We start from the raw sequence: 27,669 nt of genomic DNA, 5'->3' as shown, positions 1-27,669 counted from the left end.
CCATAGATGCAATGTTCACAAAAATAAAATTCAAGGTTGCAATCAACCAACCCCTCAACCAAGTTATTATTCTTCAAGGTTTTTAAACCTTTCTTACCAATATGGCCAAGCCTAGAATGCCAAAGCATTATTTTCTCAACAAGAAGTTTAACTTCCATAGAGTTTGTACCATGTGTTGCTATAATAGTTTTATCACATTTTATAGAGACACTATTACAACATACAAGTTTGATATCTAACCTATACAATGTTCCAATTCATCCACCCTTAGCTAAAATAGTAGATACTCTAGTCATCTTGTAACCATCATGAAAAAATGTTACCTAAACGCCAACATCATCCATCTTGTTGACAAAGATTAGTTCCCATCTAGACTAGGAATATAAAGTACTTTGTCAATTCCCTTTACTATGTCATCAGGGAATTGGATTCTAACTCTTCCTCTTCCAATGATATCCAGTGTGGAGATACTTACCAGGAACACCTTTCTGCCATTGCATGGTTCATACCTTCAGAATCAGTCTTCATGAAACATCACGTGGAATGATGCTCCTAAATCGACCAACCATACATTGTCAAATGTAGGCACTCCCAAGGCTACTACAAAGGCATAAGTGTCACTCTAAGAAGATTTAGTGTCAAAAGTATAATCCTTCTCCTTTTTCTCCTCTTTGCAATCCTTCCAGATATGACCCTTTTGTGCACAATTTGAACACTTCACCTCAGAGTTCTTTCCAAGAGTAGAGGTTCTCTCCTAAGACTTTGGCTTTGTGTTGTTCTTCTTACTTTTGTCCTTAGATCTGCCTCGTACAATAAGATCTTCTTTGGCCTCCTTAAATGACTTCCTTTGCATCTCCTCTGAGAGAAGTACAGCTACTACTTTGTCCATTTTAATTCTACAATATGGTCTATTCTCTTTTAAATCTTCAAATGCCACTTAAACTTCATGTCACTTGTACATGACTCTCAAACTGAATGGGAATATCAATATATTTTAGAGGTAGTAAAACAAAATCCCATCAACATTGACTGACTCATTCACACATCATTTCATACTAGCATACACCCAACTTAGTCTGCATCAGATATGAGCCAATGGGTGTTCAAAAGCTCCGGATGTGGATGTACTATGTTCTTTCATTTGCAGTTTGATTAACACCTCCACTTTATTGGAAATTTATCTACACATGATCAATCCATGTTGAAGCTTGACTGTGCTACTTTGATGAAAGATTTGTATAAATTATTATTATAAGAGTTAAATATCTATTAAAAAATTGACCTTCAATATCTCCATACACCCACCCACCTGACTACACAACCCAAAAATCCAAGTTTAGGTGGGTGGTAAAATATGTCCCTGTGCATCTATTTGCTCCTCTCACTTGTTTATAAAATTATTTGTAATCTACTTTTATAGATAAATTCTTGCACAGCACTTCAAGGTTTTTAAATGATTTGTATCACATGCTGAAACCTGTACTAACACAATAAAAAATTCTCATAATGATGACCAGTCATTGACTGACCAATTACCATTCAGTTATAAAATCAATAATAATTTGGTCATACCAAGATAAATTATGGTTTAAATAATACTACAAGCAGTTTATGTCTGTAAAGAGCATTTCTTTAGAGTGAGGGTAACCAGAGTACAAGAATCTTAGAAGTAGAAATGACTAGCTAGGTAACTTTAGGGTTCACCATTGAGAAACAACCCATTTTGTTTGAAAAGTCCTTCAAGCTGAAGGAAGATCACAAATAGCTTGACTGGCTTTGAAGAAGTTGGAAATATGCCAAGATTTTGGCTGCAAGAGACCTTGTTTCAGGAGTTCCTTTCTGGGCGAGATCAATGAGTGGCATTTGGGCTTGATTCCCATATTCTAATCTGTAGCTTTCATTTCTGACAATTTTTTCTAGGATCCATACAAGTTTCTCTTGAGCTGCTGTACTTCCAACAGTAAGCAGCCTTAAAATAGGTCTAACACCATATGCCCCTGCAATAGCATTGACGCCCTTTTACCAAATCTCATCACTAAGCAAAGTGGACAAGGCATCCAGTGCTGCTTCATCCGCTTGCCTATCTTTGTCGCCCAACACCTGTATAGTGGAATGAGCGCTCCAGCCTCAACCAGACAAAATGATGTTTTCACTGACCAACCACCACCATGGACTTCACAAGTTGAATTTGAAGATGGAGAAATACAGAACCAACTACGTGTTTTGGGCATTGGTGTAGTCAATAAAAGTGAATTTTGAGAAAGTTATGCTAGAGAGGTTGATGCTCTGGACTTGGCAATTGGAGGCCCACAATTAAGTAATTGTACAAGTAATGGTACTGCATCATGCTCCATAGTTAGATGTTGTAGTCTTTTATCCGAAGGAATTGTAAAGCGAATCAAGGCTCCTGCAGCATTCTCTACCAAATGATTCCGTGCAGACTGAACAACAGTTTCAGCGTATTTATGTGAAGTAAACTAATTATTACTTGCAGAGCATTGGCCTGTAAAAGAATTTCTGTAATTATACAATCATTTACCGGGAAATTGCTGATAATACCCAAAATAGCAGCCTTTTCATCCTCTCTTAGTGATACTGGAAGAAGTTTCACCAAAGAAACAATGTATATTTTTCCAAGTTGATATCCGTGTTCTCTTCCTGATCCATCTTGAGACAGGGAGTAAAGTAACTCTAAAGCACTTATTCGAAGTTCTTTGTCTTTAGCATGAAGAAATGGTAAGAGGAGTAGTACTGCACCACTTACTCTCATTTTAAATCTAACCTGAGAAGCCGTTGGTGGGCATGCCATACCATTAAGAGCTTGAAGTAGGTGACCCTGAATAACAGGCCCAACAAGATTCAAAAGTGAGAGTAACTGATAAGTTATGTCATCATTTTCCAGCACCCCATCTGATAAGTCATATTTCCATTCATGACTAGTACTACTGTTGGCAACAGCTAAATTTGCCAGTATTGCCAAACTCATCAGAACTGAGGTAACAGAAAATAAAAGCTGGAGAAGGGGAGGCATGATTCCAGCATTGATCTTATATTCTGTGTTTTGGTAAAGAGTAGATAAATCCTGCAAAGCCCTCAGTGCAGCTAATTTTGCTTCAAGTTTCTCTGATATATATTGCCCCGTCATACCCCAAGGCAACTTTACTTTAATATGTCAGCTCCATTCTCGCCAGTGTACTTGCCATGAGAATCTTGGTCATATCTGAACCTAGAAAGAAAGAAGCATCAAGAACAAAAAGCAACAATAAAATAGCTATACTGCAATTCCGGTATTTAGCACAAAAAAATTAGAAAAAAAAGTGCATGTCTGGGTAAGTATACAGTGATACACACATAGATGAATGATAGATAAGTAGATATTGAACTCCATTTTTAGCATGCAATAGATAACATTAATAGAAGAAAATCAATATATCATCTTTCACAAGCCATAAGTAGCCTCGTTGTGTCAAAGTTATGTCTAAATACCTGTTGAACAAGGAAATCTATCATTCTTTTAATGTATAAGGCCACTAAATGAAATAGATATCTATGATGTAAGGAATAGATTGTTTAGCATTCACAAGCCATAAGCTGCTTTATTATGGCATATTTCTGTCTAAATGACCTGCTGAACAAGTAAGTCCATTTTTCTTTTCACGCATATAAAGCCACTAAATGAAATGGATATCTACTATGTAATGATTACAACCTTTGCTATTCGCATTGCCAACACTGGGAAAAAGTCATAGCAAATTGATTGAATTAGACCTTGAACAAGCAAACCTACAGCTGTAAATGATACTCTGTCAAGATTCAAGTACAAGGAGCTTATAGTCTCAACGGATATAGATGTGCCTAAACAAGAATAAACAAAGATATCCATAAGGTAAGGGAAAACAAGAAACAAAATGTTCTACAAAGTTCAAGAAATAAGCACTTTATACTTTAAGCACTAAACTGGGAAAAGAAAGGAAGACAGGGAAACTATAGGAAATAGGATCAATAGGCAACAAATCATTACACTGACAATAACTAAAATGAAAATAGTAAAACTCATCGAGAAAACACAATACACAATATGTACAAGAGGAAAACCTATTTTCTCAGGTCCATCATTTTAGTGTGTTGTCCGCAAATGAATCTGAAATAAATCCCAGTTTGGTTAGGGTACAGCCTCAAGCCCTTTGCTTCCTTCACATTGGGTGCTTACGCTGTCCCCCAGGCAACTAGGAAAACCCATGCACGCTTCTCCCCTACTAGTTCAGGTTTAACTCTCCTATAGCCCCCATCTTAAAAAAGAATGATTATTCATAAGCCAGCAATGGTAGTATGAAGGAAAAAAATGTAAATTTAGCTTCTTGTGTTTATGAAATGAGGTGAAACTTTTGTTATTCACTCTTTCCAAAGTCAATCAAAAAAATTTCTTTTGACAAGATTTTTTGGTTCCAAGAAGTTGTATTGAATAACCAAATGTATTTCAAACCAGGAGAAACTTTTGTTATGCCCTCTTTTCATAGCCAATGAAAAAAATTGCTCTTGACGAGATTTTTTGGGCCCCATAAGTTGTAACTTGTATTGAATAAACAAAGGTATTTCAATTTTTGAAGAATTTTTTTTAAAAATTAAATAAAAAATTCTTCAAAAAAATTTACAGCCTTGAATGCGTTTTTGAGCTTTTTATGCAAATAAGGGTTTGTAATGTTGATTTTTTTAAGTTGTAGGATTGTTAATTTGTAAGGTTTTTTTATTTTACATTTATACAGAAAGGTTGGCAATTTTAATTCAGGTGCTCCAAATGTAGAGAGTTCATTTGAAATTTGATGCACTATCACCTCTTATGCAACATATGACAATGATTGAATAATTTCCTAATGCTGGGGGTATCTTTGGCATTGTTGCCAGAGTGCAGAAGAGTAGAAGAGCTCGAATTATCAAATGAACACTCATTTGTGCACTACAACTATACAAAGATAAAGATTTTGTCCTAACGAAAACAAAATAGAGTTGCCAAAGTATGAAATATTGGCTTATTACAGGACAAGATCATTACGACACAGAAAATAATTAAATAAAAAACTCTTCCACGTCCTCTTGTGACAAAAAACTTGCAAAACCTCCTTGTGGATTATTACAACCAGTTATCCCACATCCTATGCCATGTCATCATCTTATAAAGATGAGGATGTTTTGGTTTTGCATAAAAGAGGACCATTGGAAGACCTTTTAAAATGAAGAGGGAGATTACAACTCAAGCGCATTGCTTGTTGCATCTATAGCAACAAGCTTCCTTTCAAGCTCATTAGATCACCATATTGGTGGTATATGATGATGGCCAATTTCAATGTTATTCTTAGGTATGAAAATGTGCAAAACACCTTATCTACAAAGGAGAAGGCTTCAATAAATGCATCATTGAGAGAAGTCAAGAATTCATGACTGAAATAGGTGTTTCCATCATTTTTGATGGATGAAAAGTTTGCAAAATTAGATCATTGACCATTGTTTCTTAAAGTGGTAATGGTTTTAAAGGTAGTAATTTGTGGAGGGTGAAATCCTCAAAGAATACATTGAAATGGTGGGTCCTAAAAAATGTCATCTAAGTCATAACAAACAATAGTAAAAAATCTTGAGCAGTTGGGTCTACAATGGAGGGTACATATAGTCATATTTTTTGAACACCATGTGTCGTCCACTCAATTTGATATTGCAAAAGATTAGCACACACAAAGTGGGAAGTCAAACTTATCTACATGGAGGGTGAGTACGCAAATGTTTGTGACTAATCATCATATATCAAAAGGCACTTTCAAGACCTTCTTCAAGTAGGAGGAGTAGAAGGTAATTTTACGAGTTTTAATTTTTAAAATTTAATTTTTTTATTTTTATAGTTGATGAGGCATGCAATTTTTTTCACAATGTTAGGTGGTTAAAACTCAATTTGCATCCTACACAATTGTCTTAAGATGATTTGTCAAGGTGTGAGAGACATTGAATTCTATGGTCAGATCAAAACCCTAACCATAACTCAGAGAAAACCTTTTAGATTTAAAATCCCCAAAAATGTTTGTATACAACAAACATATCAAAACCATTGATTTCACACACACACACACAAGTATTTGTATATTTCTAATCTCATCTTCTCTTTAATGCATACAAATGTATTTACTCATGTTCACTATATGTACTACTTCATAATTGCATATATTTAAGCAATCCAAGGGATGATGAATAGGTTACAACCTTTCACCATATTTCCTTTTGGTAAAATATTTAATTTGCCAATAGGATGCTTCCCATGAGATTCTTTGACGGGAAATTTCTTCTTCAGACCGGTAAATGGTTCACCCCGAATAGATTTTTAGATGACAAATGTTATGTTGTAGTCGAAAATGAAAGTAAAAAGAGACAAATATACTGAAATAAAACTGATTTTATTGCCTTACTGCCTTGCTGAAATACATTAAGTAAGGCCTCTTTTTATAGAGGTTTGAAAACTCTCTCTAGAATACACCAAACATTCTACACATGCTATGATATTAAATATGAGCGGCTTAAGTTGCGGCTGGAGGGGCTGATTGTCTCCTATTTATTATGGACGGCTAAGAGTGTGGGCTGGACGGTGGATGGTCAACGTTGGACAGAAATTCATTCTTCCAACAGAAAATATCAGAGGGGAAAGATGAAATGAATTGCAGCTGATTAACAATGCCCGTCTGGTGGAAATAGACAACGAGCTACGTCTAAGGTTGCCCAGCCATAGTGTTGCTTACAAAGATATGCTTGACGTGCGAATGAGAGAAGCCACAAAGCTGCTCGTGGCACGCGGATTTGTTCCACCAATGGTAAGCACATAATGACCGCCATGAACACTTTCCCTTCGTTAAATAATTGGAAGAAATTATATTTGAGATATCTTCGTGTAGCGGAGAAAGAAAAGGAGGTTTCTAGAAAAAAGACAATGCGCTGCTTGATATCACTACCATCCGCCAGCCCCTTCTGCGATGTCCCATTCAAAATAGGTACACCATTTAGTGTGGACCAAAGTAGGGTCACAAGTAAGGTCACAATCCATTGACAGCTCTTCCCTTTCCATGCATAGGAGATATAGTCAAGTCGATAGTTTCAATAGCAGACCTGTGTCTAGACAAGAGAGTATATAGCAAAGAATATATCCAGCATTTAGAAGAGCAATTAAGATATATGAAGACATTTTTACACACGGGGTAATTAATCTCACATCTTCTTGACTTGCATCAACAAATTTATGAAACCCATCAGAAAATGTTAATCTACCTATCAAATGACTTTTGACATCAATCTGAGACTTCAAATATTATTATTTCACACCAATTAGACAACGTGCCCATTTGGAGATTTTACAGTAGCAGCATTGGGGTTACGATTTAATGCATTACGAGCAAGAAAAAGCAACCACATATCATCTTCAAGGTGTTGTTCTTCCTCAACCATTGAGGAGTGGAAGACTCAACGCCATTAAATGGGGATTGACCACCCAATTTTCTTGCAGGGGTATCCGTGAATGAAATTATAGTAGTGCAAAAGTTATAGTAAACAACATACGCAACCTGCATCTGTTTCAAAAGAAAAAAATCAGAGGTAATAAAATCTAGGTTTATAGGTGGGTATGTGGGTGTTTTTGACCTGATTTTGCTGAAGGTTGGAGTTGAGGGTTGTAAACCTTGTGTCAATGATGACCCTTTGATGGAGGATACTCTTTGGCTTCCTTTCTCTTCTTCTAGCATTGGGCTTTTTGGGAAGGTCTGAGATCTAGACTCCATATCTATAATTGATTCTCTTTGTGATGCCTTTACTACTCTTGCTGTCAAAGAGTTGGTCTCCATTGTGACTTTGATTTCTATGGAGGGAAGAAGGAATTAGTTGGAAGTGTTGGAAGTAAATGTTGTTCTGAGGGGGGTTGAGTCAGAATAGTATGATTTTCATCTCATTTAAACATCTTATACAGAATCAATCAACAAATATAACATTCACTTCAAATAAATGATCATGAACTGGAAACTAATCAACAAAGGAAAGTTTAGAACTCAGAAAAGAGATACACAAGATTTGTGCCGAGTGGAAAACCCTTGAAAAGCCTTCTGGTTTCGTCATAAGGAGAAAAACCACTCCAATATGAAAATCTTCATTAATCACTAGAACTTTACAATGTCTTTTGCAACTACAACTGCCAGAGCTGCAACCCTCGCTTTCTCAATATTCTAGAGATAATATTCAAATTATAACTATATAAAAGTATGAAACTGTCAATATTCTAGAGATCATATTCAAATTATAACTATATAAAAGTATGAAACTGTCATACACTTTACATAGACTATAACCTCAAAATATTTCCTTCAAATCTCACAACCACTACTATATATAATCAGATATGCATGTGTCTTCACTTGAAGTTCCACTTAAAAACACATACACCCACATCTCATTTATAAAGGTGTGAAAAATAGTTTTACAAGCATTTCACTATGATTTAGAATGGCTGATATTGTAACTGAAAAACTGCTGGTAACCAAGAATGGTTGTCCAAACCAAAAAGAATCTGAACCGATGGTAGCCAGAAAAAAACTTTGCATATCAACTGAATCATCTTAACACAAAAAAACATTTTGTTGTGTTAACCCAAGCAAAACTTCTGTGTTCGTGTCCTTTGTTAGGGCTTAATCAATAAATAAAAAACCATTATCATTTTCCAAACCTGAAAAGGATTTCCAGTTACAAACAAAATGAAAACTGAAACTGATACTGCTATCTCCTTTCGAAAAACAATTCCAACATTGAAAGCGTACCTCTTGTTTGGAGAAAAAATGGTTCAACCAAAAAATGAACGGCTTTAGCAACTGTTAAATATAATATTGCAATGAAAGCATATCTCGTGTTTGGAAAAAAGAAATCAATTGCTCATGAGACAGACAAGGAAATTCTCAACCATTTCTTCTTGGAGTGCCGTGATTTCAGCGAGGGTTTCTCCTGTAGACAAACAACCCAATGTCAAATGATAGAAACAAAAATTAATGATAGCCTTTGTTATTTCACGCCTAATTTGCAATATAATTTCCTTTGGCGTCCACATAAGTCACATATCCCTGACCATCATTAAACCCGTGAGTTAAAGTAAACCCAAATAAAAAACATAAAGGTTGGTGGTCCTGTGACATGTCTTTCTACTGCCTCCGTGTTACATCAACTTGTCATCAAAGGATAAAACCATCAACAAACTCCCCCTTTGTCCTTTATGGCAAAAAAATATTCATCAAAGGATCAAAGAATAAAGAAAACATCACTGATATCGATCCCAAACGTGAGCTGAACAAGGATCAGTATAAAGTGCCCAATGTGTCTTACAAACATTGAATCATATTCAAAACAATTTGTACCAATAACCTGAATATGAAACAATTAACCTGTTAACATTGGACCCAACCTTCCTGTGAAAGACCAGAAAAGAAAGCCATTTGAATCAACACAAAACTGTTACTATCATTATCATATTAACTGAAAGTATCATCTGAAGCAAACCAAAAATCACATGTATAAATCCATCAGCATAAACATATCTCAGCAAATTATCTGAAACAATCTGATACCAATCTGAAGTCTGAAAACAACATCATTCTCCCCCTTTTTTTTGTCATCAAGGACAAAAACTCTGCTAAGAAAATTTTTCTGTGTGAAGGAGCAGAGACCTACGCAACAGACTCGCCCTAAAGAAGAATTTTAGTGCAACAAGGATTAAGAGAAAACTCCCAATCGAGTGCGCAACTATCCAAAAGAATCCTGAGCTAAGGCTTTAGTAAAAATATCAGCAACCTGTGCTTGAGTAGGAACATAGTGCAACTGAAACTCATTGTCAAGAACCTTATCATGCAGAAAGAGTAATTTGATGGCCACATGTTTAGTATGAGATTGTATGACTGGATTTTTACCAGTGTAACACGGGGACGCGTCCCCCCCCCAAAAAAAACTAGGCCATTTCGGAGATGGGGATGTCCCCGGGACGGGGGGACGGCGTCTCGGCGTTTCGGGCGGCGCCACTTAGAGAGCCATCACCACCAGAGACGGTGAGACGTCTCTGAGACGGGGGAGATGTCTCCGAGACGGCTAGAGGTCTCCGAGTGTGGGGGTGCGGGGGGACGCCAAGGAGTCTCCTTCATTGAGGGGGGACGCCAAGAAGTCTCCTTCATTGTGGAGGGATGCCAAGGAGTCTCCATTGATTTGACATTTTGATTTGGACTCTTGGAGACTTGTAGTTTTTGTTTGCATTATATACTTATTTTGATATCATGATTCATGGCACATGATACTTATTGTAATCATCTTTATGTCATGACTCATATGATCATTGATTACTATTAGATAGTAGAATATAGATACTCATACTATTGATTTGAAGGCTGATATATAGAGTTTAGACTAATATTTATTATTTGACGATGTTCAATGTTTAATGTTCATTGTTTGTTTGTCATTTGATCATGAATCATGATATTCCAGTTGATATGGTATATGCTATACCATATGTATAGTATATACACCCCTACTCCTTCCGCCACCCCCCCATCCCTCGCCGCTGTCCCCCCGCCGTCCCCCTGTCGTCCCCAAATCAAGGCCCCTCTGTCCCCCCGTCTCGGAAACTTGTCCCCCCGTCCCCCTGGCCCCCCATCTCCCAGGGCGGTGTAACTATGATTTTTACTTAGTTGGATAGGGTTCATATTGTCACACATGATAGAAATAGGCTTTGGGACTTGAATACCGGAATTAAATAACTAATAATTCATCCAAATTAACTGAGTGCAACATATTTAGATTCACAGGTGGATAAGGTAACACACTTCTGTTTTTTACTGTGCCAGGCAACCGAACAATCACCAAGGAAAAATGTAGTACCACTTGTGCTCTTTTTATCTTTAGAACCACCCCAATCTACATCTTTATAGCTGAGAAGTGTAAAATCATCACTATGTGGATACCATAAACCAAAATCAAGAGTACCTTGAATGTACTTAATAATTCAATTTATTGCATTATATGGGACTATTTGGGATTAGGTTGAAACCGAGAAACTAAACAAACCACTTGCATTCTATAGGTCTAGATGCTGTGAGATATAAGAAATTGCCAATCATGGACCTGTATGAAGTTTGATTTACTGAAGGTGAATCATCATCTTTGACCAATTTGCAACTTGTTTCCACAGGTGTACTGACTGGTTTACAATTAGCCATATTGAATTTCTTCAACATTTCTTTAGAATATTTTGCTTAAGAAAGAAAAAAACCATGTTCAAGCTGTGATACTTGTAAACCAAGAAAAAAGGTAAATTCTCCTAAAAGAGACATTTCAACTTCAGATTCCATAAGATTTGAAAATGTTTTGACAATTCATCATTGGTGGATCCAAAAATAATGCCATCCACATAAATTTCTACTGCTAAAATGTCATCATTAACAACCTTAATATATAAAGTGCTATCTACATTATGATGAGTGAAATCATTAGAAGTCAGATGCTTATTGAGCCTAGAGTACCAAGCTCTAGGAGCTTGTTTTAAACCATATAATGCCTTTTTAAGATGATACACATGATGACATTTATCAGAAGATTCAAAACCTTTTGACTCTTCCATGTAGACTTCCTCTTCAAGGTATTCGTTCAAGAATGTTGTTTTAACATCCATTTGATAAATTGTGAACTTTTTATAACTAGCATACGCAAGAAAGATTCTGATAGATTCTATTCTTGCAACTGGTGCAAAAGTTCCACTGAAGTCAATACCTTCTTGTTGAGCATAACCCTTACATACAAAATTGGCTTTATTCCTTACTACTTTACCATCTTCATTCAATTTATTTTGAAACACCCATTTTCCACCTATGACATTCTTGTCATCAGGTCTAGGAACAAGTTCCCATGTTTTATTTTTCTCAATTTGATTTATTTCATCCTGCATGGCATTTAGCCAACAAGAATCTGTCAAAGCTTCAATCCCTTTTTTTGATTCAAAATCTGATATCGGACAGAAATGTTCCACAATATGAGCATGCTCATCTATTTTGGCTTTTCTTCTAGTTAGAATCCCTCCTTCTACGTCTCCAATAACTTGAGACTCTGGCTGTCTTTTTGCAATAATTTTGGATGGAGTTTTAGTCATTTTCAAACTAGTATTTGTTGTTTTAGGGGTTGAACATCTTTCTTGTTCATTTGCCTCAGGTGTTTCTAAATCAATTGTTAGAAATAGGAATTACTAAGAGGGGGAGGGGGGTGAATTAGTAATCTACAAACTTTAGTCACCAACTAGGTATTATTTGTTACTTTAAACCATACATAACAAAGTAATAAAGTAATGCTGAACTAGAACAGTAACCATGCACAAAGATAATTCATAACACCATATTTTGTTAACTAGGGAAACCCTAGCCTAGGGAAAACCTCGATGGGGATGATACCCACTAGATAATATACTAATATAGAAGTTCCTTGTTAGAGGATGAACCCTATTAGGAGTCAATGAGAAAATTCAGTATAGAGAGTCCTTGTTAAGAGACTTTGAATCCATGTTAAGAGATTCCAACCCTGTTAGGAGTTATGCCAACCCTGTTAGGAGTTGTAGTACAGTAAATGCAAGATGAGCCCACTACCCAAACATGCACTTCCAATTACAAGAAGAGCTCACTGCCTAAACAAGTAATTTGACTTATGGAATATATATTCTTTCTCAATTCGATCTCGGATCACAAAATAGCTTCACAAACTTTGCATATATCGCTTTCATAAAAGTTCACATACAATTGCTCGACACAACTTTTCCATCTTAATTTGCAAGATGTCCTTTGCATAAATACCATGCCTTTACACATTGTTGCTAGGTTGGTTCCAACTTAGAGTAAACATCTAGGATGTCGGCCCTAATTGGACAAGTAATTATTTTGTAAACAAAATAATTCCGTTCCTTTAATTTCGCTATCCCGTTTCACTGGTAAAACCCGAATAACTATTTTCTATACATTTTGAAGTCATCATCAACATGTATACTATCTCTATATAACTTCGCTAGTCATAATATGATGTTAGCAACAAGTTACATACAAAACAATACATTGTTGTATACCAAATTCATACTTAGACAATTTTCTAAGTACCAAAAGCTAAGTATCTTTATTTCTGAGGTTTCCTGTAAGCATGTACATCTTGTGTTGCCATAAATGACAACAATTACATATTTTCATTAGCCCATTGTCAACAATTTCCCTCTTTGGCATTGATGGCAACAAAATAGAGAAAATTGGCTAAGTATCAAAAACTTAACAAAATAATGTAGTAATATTACATCTATTACAACTTGTCCATCTTACATATGCTCCCCCTTACAATATAATTTCATATCTTACAATTTTATCTTCTCTTTTCCTAATTTACAATTTTCTTCTATATTTTCTCCCCCTTTGACATCAATGACAAAGGTTAGAATGTCAAAAACTATTGTAAAAAATGTTGTTCTTTTGCCTCAAGCTGATAGTATCGTCATGCAATCATCAAAACTTTCCTTAAGATTGTTCACACCTTTAGTCCATGTATCCTTGGCTAATTCAACAAAGGTGAGAATTGCACATAAGGCATATGATGCAATCCCAACTGCACTAAGGTCTGAATATAAAAAGTTAGAATAAGTGTTCTTGGCCTTGACACATTCCTCCAACTTTTCTCAACAATAGATATTTTCAAAGCAATAGACTCTCTGAAATCTGATACTCTTTTCAAAATTTGTTCCTTCTGAAGTTCCAATTTCCTGTATCACAATGAATACTAGTCACTTGTCCTTCAAAATCATCGATTTTACCAAAAGAATGTTGAAATTGGCTAGATAGAGCTTCTAGCTCACTCATGTTACCTCCAATTTGACTGTCAATATCCTTAGGCCACTTATAAGATAGGGTAGGCTTGATGTACAATATCTTACCATCTTGTTGACACTTTCGAAGTTCCTTGATACAAGTATCAAGACTTATCAAATCATTCTTAATATTTTGACAAATAGTGCTAAACAAGTTAGCATCATGTGAAATCTGTGTCTTTGTTTTGCAACATTCAACAAATATTTGAATTCTTCATCAAAAGATTTTAGCACTGCCTATGCCCTCTGTTCAAGATCTACCTCTATATGTTGCACTGCCAAAGTACTATGTAATCTGTTAGTAACCTCCATCAAGGTTCATTGCAAGCTCTTCACCATTTTGTTCTTTTCAATGAGTTTTGACAAAGATCAGATTAAGTCAGTTTGATCATCATCATCAGTTGTCAGGCTAGCAAGCAAAAGCAGAGTAGATGAACTAGAAGGCTTAGTGTCATCTTCCCTTTTCTTCTTTTCAACTACCCCTTTGACTCTTCCTTCTTCTTCCTCTTTCTCTTTCTCTTTCCTTTCTTTTTCTCTCTTTTCTTCCTCTTCTAATCTCTTCTTCTTGTCTTCAAGCAATTTCTGCTTGGTCTCTTTTGTTTTCCTTTTCTCTTCCTTTAATAACCTCTTTTCCTCTTCAATTAGCTTTAATTGTTCCTCAATATCCTTGTTATGAGGTTCATATTGTTCAGAACTCTCAAACGGGTTAGTATCATCAATGTTAATGGTAACATTGGTCTGATCTATCTGCATTGTGTCACCACTTACTGACACTTCCGAGGTTTTGGGTGCTGCTGAAGATGCTGCCTTGCACTCTATCATCATCTGACCTATACCTATCATAGTTTCACTTCCTAACTTATCTTTCTCACCCACCATAAACAAAAATGGTCTTACCTTGTTTCTCAAGTAAGGTGCTAGATTGTTCAACAATCTCTTGACTTCTTCTTTGTCATCAGTCTTGCATATATGTAGATAATCATAGACTTTCAAAGTTTTAAGTCTTCTTCTCGAGCTGGTGCCTTCTTCTCAATAAGTTTGTCATAGACTTTCTGGTTTACTGTGCCTTCAATATCCTTGAGTTTCAGATTATTGGCTATTATGTATCTCACAGTAGAGATATTAATTTGATCTTTCTCAAAGTTATTATAGAAGTCATAAAATTTGTTCATTTGAACAAAGTTGCCTTTATTAGCCATAGCTGAATTTATCTTTTAGATATCTTCGGCTTCTAGGGTCGCCGAGCTTTTTCCGCTAACTACTTAGAAGTAGTTACCTTTTCTGTCTATTTAACTTCTTGTTCTTGTTCTTGTTCTTCACTAGACTCAACAATTGTCAACAATGTCTTTTGTCTCTTTCTTGGTCCAGTGGCTTGTTGCTTGACCCTTTTTGTCTTTGTGGTCACAACTTCCACCAATCTCTCTGATTTCCTCTTCGGTTCACTTGCCTGTACATCTGATACTACTCATAAGGAATGCTCTATTTCAAAGATGTCTTTGCAAAAGACACCGACAAAGGTTGTACATTCAATATACCTTGTTTCATAGTCTATCTGACTGCTTGTAACTCACTCATAGTCATATCGGCCTCTAATAAAGCTTTCTTCATTATTGTCTCTATTTTCTTGTGAGATGCTTTCTCCAAAGATGCCTAATGATCTGATTGGGAATCTCATCATAAGTTCCAAATCTATTCTTAGCTTGGTCCTTCTCTGATTTCAACAATAAATCAATGTATCCAACTATTGTTTCATCACTCAGTTCATAACTTAAGTGATCAAGAAATGTTTCCTGAGGTTGTACTACTTGAATATAAGTAAAATCTATATCAACCATAACACATATCTTCTTTAAATCTGTCCACAATTGCAGGTGTAATTCTAAATCTCTATCTCATCTCAATCTGAAATGTTTTTATTATCAAATTCCCACTATCCAATATTTTATCTATTGGATGTCTTCTACATACTTCTGTGATTTTCTCCATTGTACATATATCACGGCTCATAATCTTTGTGACTGACAAATATAGAAATCTTTTAAGTACATGAAAGAATAAATGATTGATCAATGACTGAAATCTAAACACACCATTCTTAGTCCTCTTGATTTTCTCTAGGTTCTCAAGAAGTTGCATTCTTATAATTTCACTCAGGTTGACTTGTTCCTTCTCAACACATATCTTGCAGGCTACATAGATGAATCCGGATGACAATTCATCAATCTTAGAACTTGCACATTAAGAGTAGGCAATGATTCTACTCAGGAATCCGGATGGCAATTCATCAATCTTAGAACTTGCACATTAAGAGTAGGCAATGATTCTCGGATGACAATTCATCAATCTTAGAACTTGCACATTAAGAGTAGGCAATGATTCTACACAGGAATCTTCCTGAGTAGAATCATTGCCTACTCTTAATGTGCAAGTTCTAAGATTGATGAATTGTCATCCGGATTCATCTATGTAGCCTGCAAGATATGTAGGTTGAGTAGATTCATCTTCCTGAGTAGAATCATTGCCTACTCTTAATGTGCAAGTTCTAAGATTGATGAATTGTCATCCGGATTCATCTATATAGCCTGCAAGATATGTGTTGAGAAGGAACAAGTCAACCTGAGTGAAATTATAAGAGTGCAACTTCTTGAGAACCTAGAGAAAATCAAGAGGACTAAGAATGGTGTGTTTAGATTTCAGTCATTGATCAATCATTTATTCTTCCATGTACTTAAAAGATTTCCATATTTGTCAGTCACAAAGATTATGAGCAGTGATATATGTACAATGGAGAAAATCACAGAAGTATGTAGAAGACATCCAGTCGATAAAATATTGGATAGTAGGAATCTGATAATGAAAACATTTCAAATTGAGATGAGATAGAGATTTAGAATTGCACCTGCAATTGTAGACAGATTTAAAGAAGATATGTGTTATGGTTGATAATATATATATATATATATATATATATATATATATATATATATATATATATATGTTTAATATTATTTATTATAAATAATATTTGTATTTTAAAATAGATAATAATAATAATATTATTATTTTAATAATCTAATATTGGTAATTAATCCTTATTTCCTATTAAAACCCATTCTAAAATTGGGGACATCACACTAACATTAACTGTTTCATCAACTCTCAAGAAATAGGCTGCTATGTTTTCATCTTCATTCATTTTAAGATTGTCAAATTGAGTTTTTAGAGTCATCAGTTTTGACTCTTTTACCTTCTCATCTCCTTGATAGATGGTCTCTAATTTAATCCAAATGTCATTTGCAAACTGACAATATACTACTTTAGCAAACACATCTTTAGTAAGACCACATAGAAGAGTATATCTTGCCTTTTTGTCCAACTCATATGTAAGTTTATCATTTGGATTAGTAGGTACTGTTTTTGGAACAATATACTTAGTGACAACAATATCCCACATTCTGACATCTAAAGAATGTATGAAGGCTTCCATCATAACCTTCCAAAAAATATAGTCATTTCCATCAAATAATGGACCCTGATTAAGAGAAGCACCTTCAGCTTGTGTCATTTTCACTTCCAATAATCCCAAGAACAATTCTTGTAGGTAGAACTAGGAAGGAATCCTTATCTCTGATACCACTTGTTGGAAATGGATGTTGTTTTGAGAGGGGAGGTGAATTAGAATAGTATGATTTTCATCTCATTTAAACATCTTATATAGAATCAATCAACAAATATAACATTCACTTCAAATGAGTGATCATGAACTTGAAACTAATCAACAAAGAAAAGTTTACAACTCACAAAAGAGATACACAAGATTTGTGCTGAGTGAAAAACCCTCGAAAAACCTTATGGTTTCGTCATAGGGAGAAAAACCCCTCCAATATAAAAATCTTCATTAATCACCAGAACTTTACAATGTCTTTTGCAGCTACAATTACCAGAGCTGCAACCCCACTTTCTCAATGTTCTAGAGATAATATTCAAATTACAACTATATAAAAGTATGAAACTGTCATAACTCAAAATATTTCCTTCAAATCTCACAACCATTGTTTTATATAATCAGCTATGCATGTATGTGTCTTCACTTGAAATTCCACTTAAAAACACACCCACATCTCGTTTATAAAGGTGTGAAAAATAGTTTTACAAGCGTTTCACTATGATTCAGAATGATTGATATTGTAACTGAAAAACTGTTGGTAACCAAGAATGGTTGTCCAAACCAAAACGAATTGATGGTAACTAAATAAAACCTTTACATGTCAATTGAATCATCTTAACATAAAAAACATTTTGTGGTGTGAACCCAGGTAAAAATTCCGTGTTCATGTCCTTTTTTAGGGCTTAATCAATAAATAAAAAACCATTATCATTTTCCAAAGCTGAAAAGGATTTCCAGTTACAAACAAAATGAAAACTGAATTTGATACTGCTATCTCCTTTCGAAAAACAACTCCACATTGAAAGCATACCTCTTGTTGAAAGGATATTTAAAACAAAGAAATAAAAGTAGACACAATACAAAAATGCACAACACCAAATTTATCCTGGTTCACCACAATAGTGGCTACGTCCATACTGCAGAGTATTGGATTAATGTATAAAAGATAATTACAAATGAACAGGAGCAGCATATTAATAAGCTCCAATAATTTTACATTTGAAAGGTCTCATGAAATGAAGAGACACACTTATTGGAGGGAAAGATAATATGACCGTTGGCCCTCACCATATCAACAAACTCCCACCTGAAGGACAACCAATGCTGCAACTGACCACCCAATACCCTGCTCAAAGAATGATTTATCTTTTCTTCACAAGCCCAAGAGAGGTTCTAGCACATTCAAACTTCTCTTTGGCAACAACCTTCGTGAATATATCAGTCGGATTGATCTTGGGTTCAATTTTGACAACTTTCAGCTTGCCCTCTTTGACTACATGACGAACAAAGTGAGCATGCGCGTCAATGTGCTTGGAAGGACGTTGTGATGAGTGATTATGTGCCATGAAGATTGCGCTGCGATTGTCACAAAACAAATTATATTCAGTTTGATGAACTTTCAAGTCACCAAGCAACCACTGAAGCCAAATCATTTCCCTTGCACCTTTGAAAAGAGCTAAATATTCAGCCTCAGCTGAAGAAAGAGCAATGCAATGTTGCAACCGTGAAGCCCAACTGATTGTAGCTCTGGCAAACAAGAAGGTATAACCAGTGGTAGACCTTCGTTTATCGAAGTCTCTGGCAAGATCAAAATCAGTGTAACCTTGTAGCTGAACTTTGTTTTCGCCAAAACATAAGACATAATCTGAAGTGCCTTTTAGATATTGTAGTATCCATTTGACGGCTTCCCAATGAGCTTTTCTGAGATTGCTCATGAACCTGCTCACAACTCCCACCACATGAGCAATGTTGAGGCGAGTAGAAACCGTAGCATGCATAATGCTACCAATTGCTGATTTGTAAGGATTTTTCTCCATAAATTCTGTTTCTTCCTGTGTTTTTGGACATAATTTAGAACTTAATCGAAAATGACCAGCAAGAGGAATAGGAGCTACTTTTGCATCAGCCATGCCAAATCTTTCAACAACTTTGTCAATGTATTATTTTTGGGACAAAGTGATTTCCCTCTTTTTCCTATCCCTTGTGATCGTCATGCCAAGAATTGTTTTGGCTGCCCCTAAATCTTTTATTGCAAATTTGCTTGCCAATTTCTCCTTCAATTCATTAACTATTTTTTTATTTGTGCCAGCTACTAACATGTCATTGACATAAAGAAGAAGAATGAAAAACTTACCACTTGGTAGTTTCTTGAAGTAGACACATGGGTCTGATTCACATCTTGTGAAATTATGCTCAGCCATGAAGCGATCAAATTTTACATACCACTGTTTTGGGGCTTATTTGAAGCCATACAAGCTCCGATTTAATCTGCAATAAAGATGTTCATGTCCCTTCTTTACGAACCCTTGAGGTTTCTCCATGTACAGTTCCTCTTCTACATCACCATGTAGGAATGCAGTTTTCACATCAAGTTGTTCTAACTCAAGATTCCAAACGGCTGCTAATCCTAGAACAGTTCGGATAGTTGTCATCTTGACAACTGGTGAGAAGATTTCATTGAAATCTATCCCTTTTTCTTGATCAAATCCCTTTACCACCAATCTGGCTTTGAAGCATTTGTTGCCTTCCACTTCGTCTTTCAGTCGATATACCCACTTATTTCTGAGTCGTCTTCGATTTGGCGGAAGAGAGACCAAATCCCAAGTTCGATTCTTGAGTAAAGAATCCATTTCTTCACGCATCACAGCTTGCCATTTTTCACTGTTTACATCTTTGAGTGCAGATTTATAAGTTGTTGGTTCGGAGAATTCAAAAATCAAAAGTGAAGGCTCTGCCTCTTCAGCAAATAACAACTCATAATCGGAAAATTTAACCGAAATTCTCCTTTCTCTATTGGATCTTCTTAAATGAGTTTCAACATTCTCTATTTGAGCTTGAATTAATTCGAATGGAGAACCAGAGATAGAGGTTTTCCCATTCAAATTTTTAACTCCCTCTTTACTGATGTGACTGGATTTTACAGTTGCCTGCCTCTCTGTTTCAGCACACTCATGATCGTGTTTGACTTCTCTGGCGTCCATGTTAATCTCAGACCTGCGATGATAGGGATGAATGGAATCATTGAGTGCATGCCCGTTTTTCTCTGCAATTGTGCCTACATGGCCCAAGTTGTGGTCTGGTTTCTCCTTGTGAAAAAGCCATTGGTAGTTTATCCGCATCAAAACTATGGCCCGTGCTTCCACCACAGGCTATGTGATCAAAGGCAAAATTTGGTTCCTTGTGCCTCATGTTGTTTATTGCCTTGTGTGATCACGAACAAAAGTAGTTTGTTTATCCGCTGCTGATAATTTTGATTGTCCAAGCTACTGAAAAACGTCATTGCCTGGCATATTACCTTCATCATGAAACTGCTCTTGTGTATTGCCAAGGATGTGGCCTGTGTTCCCACTGCAAGAAGCATGGTCTGAATTAGTTTCTCACTCCCGCGTAGAAGAATATTGATGCCCCATTCTGTCGTGCCCTGTGTCTTGGATTGAATTACTAGTTGTATTGCAGGGAAATCGCCTGTCCGTGTGGCAAATGAGTTTATGCGCTAATTGGAATGTTCGAAGTCATTAGGGAAATGATTGTCCTGCGGTGGGTGAGAACTCATATGCCTTGGTGTATTATTGAAATGAAAGCCACAATCTACACAGTGAGCCGTAACATGTGCTCTATCAGTAATACAAGGTGCAAAGTAAGGTTGGGAGAAACGTTCATCACCGTTGTTGTAGTCTGCTGGGAACAGAGTGTTGTCTCTTGTATTGTAAACTTGAGCAAATTGCCATTCATTACTCATGGATGACTGAGGTGAATTTTCAGACTGTGTTGTAGTATCAAATTGCCCATTCTGAGTATTTGTGCCATTGTTCATCATATCGAATAGAGGAATGAATTCTCTGTTAGGAGTCTCATCTTTAGAATGAGGAAATACCTTCTCATTATAGACAACATCCCTGCTCCTAATGATCTTCTTTTCAGTTAAACTCCAAAGCTTGAAGCCAAACTAATCTTCTCCATATCCAACGAATACACAAGCCTGTGATTTAGGATCTAGCTTGCTTTTCTTTTCTTTGGGCACATGTGCGAAAGCCTGACAACCAAAAACTTTAAGATGAGAGTATGAAATTCTTCTACCTTGCCATTCCTCTTCGGGAATTCTGAAGTTCAACCTTGAAGAAGGGCTCTGGTTGATTAAATATACTGTTGTATTACATGCCTCAGCCTAGAATTCTTTTTCCAAACCTGCATTTGAAAGCATACACCAAGCTTTCTCCATTATTATCTTGTTGAGTCTTTCCGCTGCCCCATTTTCTTGAGGGGTGTAGGGGACAACTTTCACCTTATGAATACCATTATCTGCACAATAATTGTCAAACTCCAGTGAACAAAACTCACCACCATTATCCATTTTCAAGCATTTGATCTTATGGCCTTTTTGGTTTTCAACAAGAGCTTTGAAAACTTTAAACTTAGAAAAAACTTCAGATTTATTTGCCATCATATATATCCATACTTTCCTAGTACAATCATCAAGGAAAGTAACAAAAAACTTTGCACCTCCTAAAGAACTTACCTCAACCGGACCAAAGACGTCCAAGTGTACAAGTTCGAATGGTTTTTCCTTTAGATTATGTCCATCTTTCAAGAAGCTGACCCGCTTTTTTTTACCATGAAGGCAATGTTCACAAAATTCCAAATTTGCTAATTGGAGACCCGGTAGTTGATCCCTTTTGAGCCTTACTTCTAGGCCTTTTTTGCTCATGTGGCCTAACCTTTGATGCCAAAGTGTCGCATCGCTACTCATGACTGTCATAACAGCCCCTACTTCAGTTGGCTTTTCAAGAAGGTAAAGATTACCAACTTTATTTCCCTTGGCAATGATCCTCGAACCCTTGGTGACTTTCCAATTATCCGTATGTAAGGATGAATAATATCCTTGTGCAAAAAGCTGACTGACAGAAATCAGATTTCGCCTTAATTTGGGAACATGGCGAACATCTTTTAATAACCATTGTCCTCCATCTTCTAGCTGTAACAAAATGTCACCTTTGCCAACTATTTCATAGGATTTGTTGTCTCCAAGAAATATCTCTCCAAATTGACCTTCATGGTAATTTGTGAAACAATCCATACATGAAGTGGCATGGAAGGCAGCTCCAGAATCTATCACCCAAGAATTTGATTTTGAGTCACTTGTAGAAAGAATTAAAACACTTTCATCTTTTTCATAAGCTATATTTGCTTCAATGTTTCTCACTTTTTCTTGTGCTTTCTTGTAAGCCCGACAATTTCTCTTTGTGTGGCCAGGCTTACCACAAAATCAGCACTCTCCATTCCTTCCTCTTGACTTTGATCGATTGGGTGACTTTGATCTTCGCTAATTGTAATTATTATTTCCTCTATGATGGCTTCTTCCTCTTCTCTCGGTGCTGACCATAGTGAGAGCATCACCAGATGAGGAGTCTTTGTTATGCCTCATGTCTTCACTTAATAAAGTGGCAACAACTTCATCGTAGGCTAGCTTTGATTTTGTGGAGTTCGAAGTGCTTACAATTGTAACTACAGGATCCCAACTATCAGGTAAAGAACATAACAAGATGATGACTTTGGCTTCGTCATCTTGAGTCATACCAACCGAGGTTGCTTGACATAGTAGAGTATTCAAATCATTTATATGATTTGACATCGCAGTCTCTTACTTTATTTTCAGTTTGTAGAGTTTCTTCATAATGAAGATTTTTGTTCGCAGCCGACGCCGCTTGATACAGATTTTGAAGTTTGTCCCAAACTTCTTTCGTTGACTTCTCATTTGAGGCATTGAACAAGACGTTTTGTGATAGCGAGAGAAAAATTGATGCCATCGCCTTCTGATCCATCTTTTGCCAATCTTCATTTGACATTGTAGCTGGTTTCTTCGACTTTCCTTCGATTACAACTGATAAGTCTTGCTTAACCAGCAAAGAATGCATTTGCACTTTCCACAGGCTGTAATTCTTGCCTGTAAATTTCTCTATTTTCATATCCTCCATCTTTTCGGAAATTCAACACTGATTTCCCAATTTGCACACCTCGTGCTCTGATACCAATTGAAAGGATTTTTAAAATAGAGAAATAAAAGTAGATGCAATACAAAAATGCACAACACCAGATTTATCCTGGTTCACCACAATAGTGGCTACGTCCAGAGTATTGGATTAATGTATAAAAGATAATTACAAATGAACAGGAGCAGCATGTTAATAGGCTTGAATAATATTACATTTGAAAGGTCTCATGAAATGAAGAGACACACTTATTGGAGGGAAAGATAATATGACTGTTGGCCTTCACCATATCAACACTTGTTTGGAGAAAAAATGGTTCAACCAAAAAAAATGAACGACTTCAACAACTATTAAATATAATATTGCAATGAAAGCATACCTACTGTTTGGAAAAAAGAAATCAAACGATGATGAGACAGACAAGGCAGTTCTCAGCCATTTCTTCTTGGAGTGCCATGATTTCAACAAGGGTTTCTCCCAGAGATGAACAACCCAATGTCAGATGATAGAAACAAAAATTAATTGTAGCCTTTGTTATTTCATGCCTAAATTGCAATGTAATTTTCTTTGCTGTCCACATGAGTTACATATCCCTGACCGTCATTAAACCCATGAGTGAAAGTAAACTCAAATAAAAAATATAAAGGGCGGTGGTCCTGTGACATGTCTTTTTACTACCTCCGTGTTGTATCAACTTGTCATCTAAGGAGAAAAATCTCAACAAGAAGAGGGTTCTTCGCATTTTTGAAGTCTTTAAGAAAGAATTAATGTTGATAGATTGATAGGAGATGGATAACTTATAAGTCTTTCGTTTTCTTGTCTCTATCTAGGCCTATACTCTTAGTATCCCTATAGAGGTGGATTGATAAGCCTTTTGTTTCATTGTTTCTATCTATACTACACCTAAATTTATAAAGAATAATTTTCTGAAGTTTAATGTTGTTATGAATAATGAAGCAAAAGCATGAGATCTCTGAATTAGGAATAACAAAGAATCTAGAAAACATATGATAGAGAGAGACTCCCAAATAATAATCTACAATTCAGGACTCATTATGTCCAACTTTTATTCTTCTCCAGCAAAATTGAAATTCAGCAAAAATAATAAATCATAATAAATAGTATTTTCAACTACGGGCCTGACTATGACTATGTACTCATATCCTGATTTATTGTTGATTTTCCAATCTTTGATCCAGTATGAATTGAAATCATACAACTTGCATTGTTAGAAGCATTAATTGCAGATATGAGTTCTTTCCCAGTTTACAAACCACAAATCATGAGTTATAATGTAATAAGCTGGTATTAATAGTTATGTTGAACATCAAATAAATGAAACGAATAAAAAAATGCTAATTGGCACATGTTTCTGACTGATACTGTTGATTGTGAAGTATCAAACCCAAAAACATCTTCTGACTAGCCTCTTCTCTGAACCAATGTAATGGCAAGAATTTGTACACACCAGGATTTTGTGGATCTCTCTATATATATTATATTCCTTGTTTACCACATTATCAATTCTCATTTTTATTTTATTTTCATCTAATTTGATCCAGTCTTTAACTTGCTCAACACATTCCATCAGTAACTCTGTATGAGGTAATTATTCTTCTTTTCTTCACAATTCTTATGATGGAAACACCAATTATATGATGTCCACCTTGTATTACAACCCTCCCAACATTTTCTTTTACATTGGTTGTGGATGTCAGAAGTTTGATCTTTTTCTTGTTACTGTATGAAAAATTTGATCTGTTTCTGTCACAGACTGGGTATCTGGTAATTTACTTAGAATTAGTTTGACTAATCTTTGTATCTTATAGTCTTGTTCTTTCCACAAGGATTCAATCTGGCATTTATTTTTTAGATGTAAGTATGTTTTTGGAATGGGTTGCTAATATGTATTCTATGGATTATAAATAGTTAGTTCGTTTGTTTTGTTTCATTTAGGTTTCATAAACGTGAACAGAGTGAATCCTACCCAACTAAAACCATATTGTTTGGTTAAAAATTGCAGCTGCTAAACACACAAGGGTATGTGTTGTGAAATATTTGACAAAATAACTCAAAGAGGTGAGCCTCAATGACATCACAACTTCAGGGCACGCACATGATTGTTTCCTTGAAATGATCAAACCATATCCACGTTATGCTACCAATAAGGCAGTGGAACCATCTCAACAAAGAGCGGAGATGCTTTATGGTTTCTTATGGCCTCAAGTATTCAATGATGTAAAAATTAGTAGGAATTTTCACTTAATTTCCAACTGGACTTTTTGAATTTACAGAGGCAACAATATCGTTCAAACTATTTATTAGATTGTGATCCTTTGGAATATGGCCATCTGGTCTGGACTTAATTGAAACCTTATAAATAATATTGAGGTAGAATGTTATTGGAGTTTGATAAACAAATCTCTAGGGCAAACATTTAGCCAAACAACCTCCTTTACTTATGAATAAACCCGTTAAGTTATGATATAGTTGGGGTTGCCTCTCAAGAATATAGTATTTCTCAACAATTTTATTTATCCTTGTATTACTATAAGAAGTAATTACCAACTAAACCTCAATATTAAATGAAAATTGGTTAAAGCTTGGTTATAAATTCAAGAACTAATTATTTGAAATAAGCTTGGTACAGTGTTCTAATAAATAACGCATTGAGGACTACATCACATCACATCTGATTTAGGTTCAAGGTTTAAATTGTACTTAATCATTCCTCTTTATTCCATGCTTTTCAAGTGGACCATATTGCAGCTCCAATGGAAGTCTGTTGGCTGGTCTACAATATCATTAACCCACGAATATAAGAATTTGCAAAAAGATTGCTCAATTTTTAATGGTTGAGACTGATTATTTCTTCTGCCACCATTCTTTTCTACTTCTTAAGTTTTATGTGAACTTCCGGAGCTATCTTATGAGTAAAGAAGAATATTCAAATTAGATAGTGAGTTGTTGTGATACAAGACGGATAGACAGTAATTTTCATTTTATGTCTTGTTAATCTGGGGAAAAAATTAGTATTTAGTTCTTTAGTTGTATTCTATGTCCATATACTGAGATCTGTGAGAAGCTACTGGACCTGCACCATTCAGGTTGCCATCCCTACCCGCATTCCCCTAGAGATTCAAGCTTTTTTTCTAGTGCAAATCTGTGTTTTGGACAATTACCTACTAAATCTTAAAACCGGATTTTTGTTTCCAACATAAGAAGTCATGTGAAATCTAATGATGGAGACTAGCAATTTAGTAATTGTTCTGGATTTTTTTTTTCTTTCACTAAAAGACGAATGCTTTGTTCTAGTTAATTAATGAACAAGTTCAATATAACAATATCATTTAATTGGTTGTCTGATATTTTTTGCGGAAAATGCTTGTCATTTCCACTTCCATTGCAGTTTTATGCTTTTGGAATTCATTATTCTTGTAGATTAGAGTATAAACATGGATTATATGAAGATTTTCTGAATTTGGTGCTTCTGTTTTTACAACATGCAGGCCTGTAGTGATATTAACGTGCCATCTGTAAGTGCAAAATTATATATTATTCTTTTTAAGCCTGCTGGGTTGTGTTCTCTTTTTGTCGATTCTAACTCGTTGTTAAATCTAATCAAAATGTAGCAATTTTGTTATTTGTATGTGCCTGGTTTCCAATTTGTGGAGTTTTCTAAATGTAATGTGCTTTAGTACTATGGAAGATATGCATCCATTAGGGCTATAGAAAATGTCTCAGCTTTATGATCAACATTGACATACTACGTATTTTATTCATTCATTATTCTTTTTGAGCTGACCTTTGTTAAGGTTCATGAATGGTAAAAATCTTCATTTTTATCTATTGTCAAACATGGATGGGAGTGGTTTGTGATAAGTTCTTATATGTCTGTTTCTAGTGAATTGCTTGAACAACTGAGAGTGTATGTCTTGCTCAGAAGTAACATATTTGTGAATGTTTTAGTGACGAAAATCTCTTTACTAGTGTTGCAGTAAAGTATATTGCTTTGCACCGTTGCAAAAACTAAGGCAACTATGATTAATCAGTTATTAAATGATATTTGTGACATGCTTGATCCT

General features: G+C 35.5%; 1 protein-coding gene and 1 long non-coding RNA gene across 5 annotated transcripts; one reads left to right on the top strand and one right to left on the bottom strand.

Annotated features, from left to right (window-relative positions):
- Positions 1–1,543: 1,543 nt before the first annotated feature.
- LOC149567631 (U-box domain-containing protein 44-like) lies at positions 1,544–9,421 on the bottom strand. 3 transcript variants are annotated; one of them, XM_089820883.1, is made up of 2 exons: positions 8,829–9,421; positions 1,544–3,226 (listed from the first exon to the last, which is right to left on the bottom strand). In XM_089820883.1, the coding sequence occupies exon 2, from the start codon at positions 3,143–3,145 to the stop codon at positions 2,420–2,422; it is 726 nt and encodes a 241-aa protein (XP_089677009.1). In that variant the 5' UTR covers positions 3,146–3,226; positions 8,829–9,421; the 3' UTR covers positions 1,544–2,419. The 3 variants fall into 3 exon arrangements, with proteins under 3 accessions (XP_089677009.1, XP_089677010.1, XP_089677011.1); XM_089820884.1 differs by having other exon boundaries at positions 1,544–3,220; XM_089820885.1 differs by lacking the exon at positions 8,829–9,421 and having other exon boundaries at positions 1,544–2,407; positions 2,540–6,521.
- On the top strand, positions 6,576–27,429 carry LOC149567630 (uncharacterized). Of its 2 annotated transcripts, none has more exons than XR_016362450.1 (2): positions 6,576–6,845; positions 25,608–26,005. It is a non-coding gene; the product is annotated as an uncharacterized LOC149567630 (long non-coding RNA). The 2 variants fall into 2 exon arrangements; XR_016362449.1 differs by lacking the exon at positions 25,608–26,005 and adding an exon at positions 27,094–27,429 and having other exon boundaries at positions 6,713–6,845.
- The last annotated feature ends 240 nt before the right edge of the window (positions 27,430–27,669 follow it).

Source organism: Cupressus sempervirens, chromosome 3 (genome assembly GCF_028749045.1).
Source record: "Cupressus sempervirens isolate cs-2001-9-10 chromosome 3, ASM2874904v1, whole genome shotgun sequence".
Taxonomy (NCBI): Eukaryota; Viridiplantae; Streptophyta; class Pinopsida; order Cupressales; family Cupressaceae; genus Cupressus; species Cupressus sempervirens.
The sequence above is the reverse complement of the archived record's forward strand: the minus strand, read 5'-3'. Positions and strand labels throughout refer to the sequence as shown.